Source organism: Belonocnema kinseyi, chromosome 6 (assembly GCF_010883055.1).
Source record: "Belonocnema kinseyi isolate 2016_QV_RU_SX_M_011 chromosome 6, B_treatae_v1, whole genome shotgun sequence".
Taxonomy (NCBI): Eukaryota; Metazoa; Arthropoda; class Insecta; order Hymenoptera; family Cynipidae; genus Belonocnema; species Belonocnema kinseyi.
The window spans coordinates 67,480,350-67,483,874 of NC_046662.1; the positions used below are offsets into that span (position 1 = coordinate 67,480,350).

The window sequence follows — 3,525 nt, forward strand, 5'->3', positions numbered from 1 at the left end:
TTTGATTTATCACAGCATAAACTTCAGCACTCTCAGAATTACCGTGACAAAATTGAAAAATTTAAACACAAAATCATGATTTTCAAGCTCTATTATCACGAAATTTTACTGAAAATGAAACGCTATTACCGTTATTTTAAATCGACCAAATGCGAATTGCAAACTATAAACACGTAAGGCGCGCATGTCCAAACTGGCTTGAGTCATGCGCAACAGATTTTTCAAAAAAACGCGCGTCATTTCGAATTTATTCAGAAATTTTTTTAATTAGTAATAATTTGTAATCTTCATGAAGAACATTTCTATAAATATTAATAAAGAAGCTGCAAAATATTTTGAATATTTCGATGGGCAAATTATCTCCATTGGTAATTCTATACAAATAAACATTTTTCTCTTTAACGTAAAAGGAACGTAAAAGTCCCTAACAAAAATCCGACTTGTCATCAGAATTTCCTAGGACAAAAAGAACTAAATGAGAACAGCTGATTCAGTGGTATTCATGGTCGAAGTCTAAGAACTGGTAGAATAAAATTTGTGACGATCATTAAGATTATTTGCTTGATTTCCGGATCATATGATAATAATTCTACTATAAACATCGTGTTAGTGACGAAAAGGCGTCTAAATAGAGGCTTAATGCTATCCTAGTGAAATATCGCTGCCCGTTCCTTCATTGGTGTAACAGATGTTTGTCGTGAGAAATGTCACAAATTGATATCAAAAACTTATTCGACGAAAGTAGGTAAGTAGGACTAAAAATATCTACATAGAATCAGAATTTCCAAAATGTTTGCATTCTTTTGACAAGCCTTGCAAATAATGCAAAATGATATTCATCACATTTACATGTTTACGTCACGCTTGTAATTTCCAGATTCACTATTTGATGTTTATGCAATAAGCATATTTTCCTAGTTGACATAATTGCTTGTGAAAGTCCGACAATGAGTCTTGATGAAACATCACGAACTTTTTTGAGCTCAAAAATATATACGTGGAAGGAGAACATAACCTCTACTTTTTTTTTAATCTAAGGTTTTTTCAGTGGCTTGGTTTTCAAACATAAAGTAAAATTTATTCTCATGCTTAATTTTCTAATCCTAAATTTATTTTCATATTTTTTTTATCTTAAACGTTGAAAATGGTAATGGTAAAATGTTTGAAAAATGGTAAATTTCATGTGGATAAATCAAAAGGTTTTATTAAATTCCAGCCTAAATTCTGGACGACCATGTCAGAAATTCTGAGGATTTTTTTCGTAACAGTGGTTGTCCAAAAACTCCTAAAGAAGAATTATATCAGTTTTCGTATCCGAATTTTACGTTTAATTTGTTTTTTTTTCCGTCAGTTTTACTTATCTTTTCAAACCTACACAAAAAAGCAATTCATAAACGATTAAAAAACTTTATGGTTCAATTTATTTTTTTCAGTGAGTAGTTGTAGGAGAAATATTTACCATATGTACACAAAGTTCAGCGATCTCGCTTTTGTATGAAATTATAAGGTATAGCATATTAGATAAAAATGCTTTGTAAATAATTTGAAAGAGGTCTTTATTTTTCAATAAAAGTTGAATTTTTTACCAAAGAAAATGATTTTTTTTAAAGTAGTGGAATGTCCCACCATATAGTTGAATTCTTAATCAACTAAATTATTTTCTTAGTTAAAACAGGTGAATTCTGAACATAGTTTTTGAATAAAAATAATTAACATTTAATTATAAAAGATGATTTTTTAACAAAATAGTTTAATTTTCAAGAGAATAATTAAATTTCTAACCAAATAGTAGAATTTTAAAAAAAACTTCTACAAAAAAAAGATAAATTTTTCATCTAAAAGGACCAATTTCATAACCAAAAAGTTGAATTTTTAACAAAACAGTTAAATTTTCGACAAAATTTTTGTTAATACTTAAATGTTCATCCAAGAAGATTAATTTTTTACCAAAAGATGAATTTTCAAGAAAGTTACAAACATTTGTGACCAAATAGATGCATTTTCTACATAAAAAGAACTTTGAAAAAAGAAAACAATTTTGAACTAATAAAATAGTTAAATCCTAAATTAAAAAAAAACGAGTTTTCTACAAAACAATTAATTTTTCAACGAAAAAGTTAACGTTCTAAGAAATATTTTAATTCCCTACCTAATTCTGGAATTTTCAATCCAAAACAAAAAACGAATTTTCTACAAAACAGTTAAATTTTGGACCCGAGTGTATGAATTTTCAACAAAAAAAGTAATATTTTACCAAACAGTTGAACATCTAGCCATAAAATATTTCTATTTGAAATCAAAACTAGCTAAATTTGGACAAAAAAAGACAGATTCTCAAAAAAATAGTTAAATCCTCAAACAAAACAGATTACTTTTCAATCAAACCTTTGCTTTTTTTAAATAAAAAACGTTGAATTTTTTAAAAAGAAGAATAATTGTCTTCGCAAAAAGATTAATTTTCAACGCAATATAAGAATTTTTAATCAAATAAATCAACTTTCAATTAAAAATATAAATTTTTAATAAAAAACATGACAGTTACACTTTCACTTAAAAAAATAACCTAATTTTTAAAACAAGAAAAAATTAAATTTTCAACTAAGTACCTAGTTGAATTTTCAACCATAAAAGATGAATTCTCAATGTAAAATGTAATAATTCATTTTTTTTTTATTATAGTAGTTGAATTTTCAACAATCTTATTAAATTTTAAACCAAATAAAAGTAATTTTTAATCAAAAGAGATGAATTCTGAACCAAGAATTTATAATTAGACTTTTTAATGAAAAAGAATTCACTTTCAACCAAAAAAGAATGTAGCTAAGTTCTGAACATTCAAATGAACGAAATTTGTTGTCCCTATGAATAAAAACGCTGCAAACAATTGAAAACTAAAATTATCCGACAGTAGATCGGTTTTATCACGATGCGGATAAAGTTATCCGCGTCGCATAATTGTTGTTGTCATTTGTTGCAACATTTTCATCCAACTTAAATTTTGGAAAGTACTATTATCAAGCAAAAATATATTAATTTTTAAGCGATTGAAATTTACTTCAAATAATTGAAATTTAAAAAGGGTTTGAGAATAAAAAACTTTTAATATCACAATTTTTTATGTCTACATTTTTTGGTTTTAGAAAAAGTCTAATCAGCTTTAATGTTGACTTATAATTTTATTATTGAATAGCAATTTAAAATTTTAGAATTTCAGATGCTTTGGCTTTGAAATATTCAATTTATTTTTTAATATTAAATTGTCCAATTTTAATCGCTTTGAATTTAAAATTATTTAAATTTAAAAGTTTTCAGTCTTTAATTATTTAATTTTGAAGGCTTTTAATTATAAAAAATAAAATTTCTTTTCCTCTGAATTTGAAATGACCCAATTTAAAAAATGTGAATATTAAGATATTCAATTTTTAACGTTTTTACATTGTCCTATTTTTAAAATTCTAATAAAAATCATGCTAGTTTCGTGATCCTCAAGATAAAATTAAAACTTTAATTTTTAGCGCCTCGACT

General features: G+C 25.5%; 1 protein-coding gene across 1 annotated transcript in view; it reads left to right on the forward strand.

Moving 5' to 3' along the window:
- Nucleotides 1-477: 477 nt before the first annotated feature.
- The window catches only part of LOC117174280 (ancient ubiquitous protein 1-like), a 19,975-nt gene continuing 16,927 nt past the window's right edge, over nt 478-3,525 (forward strand). The window contains exon 1 of the mRNA XM_033363207.1: nt 478-745. Coding sequence (XP_033219098.1) covers nt 705-745 — 41 coding nt within the window. The 5' untranslated portion in view covers nt 478-704. The remainder of the gene's footprint in view (nt 746-3,525) is intronic.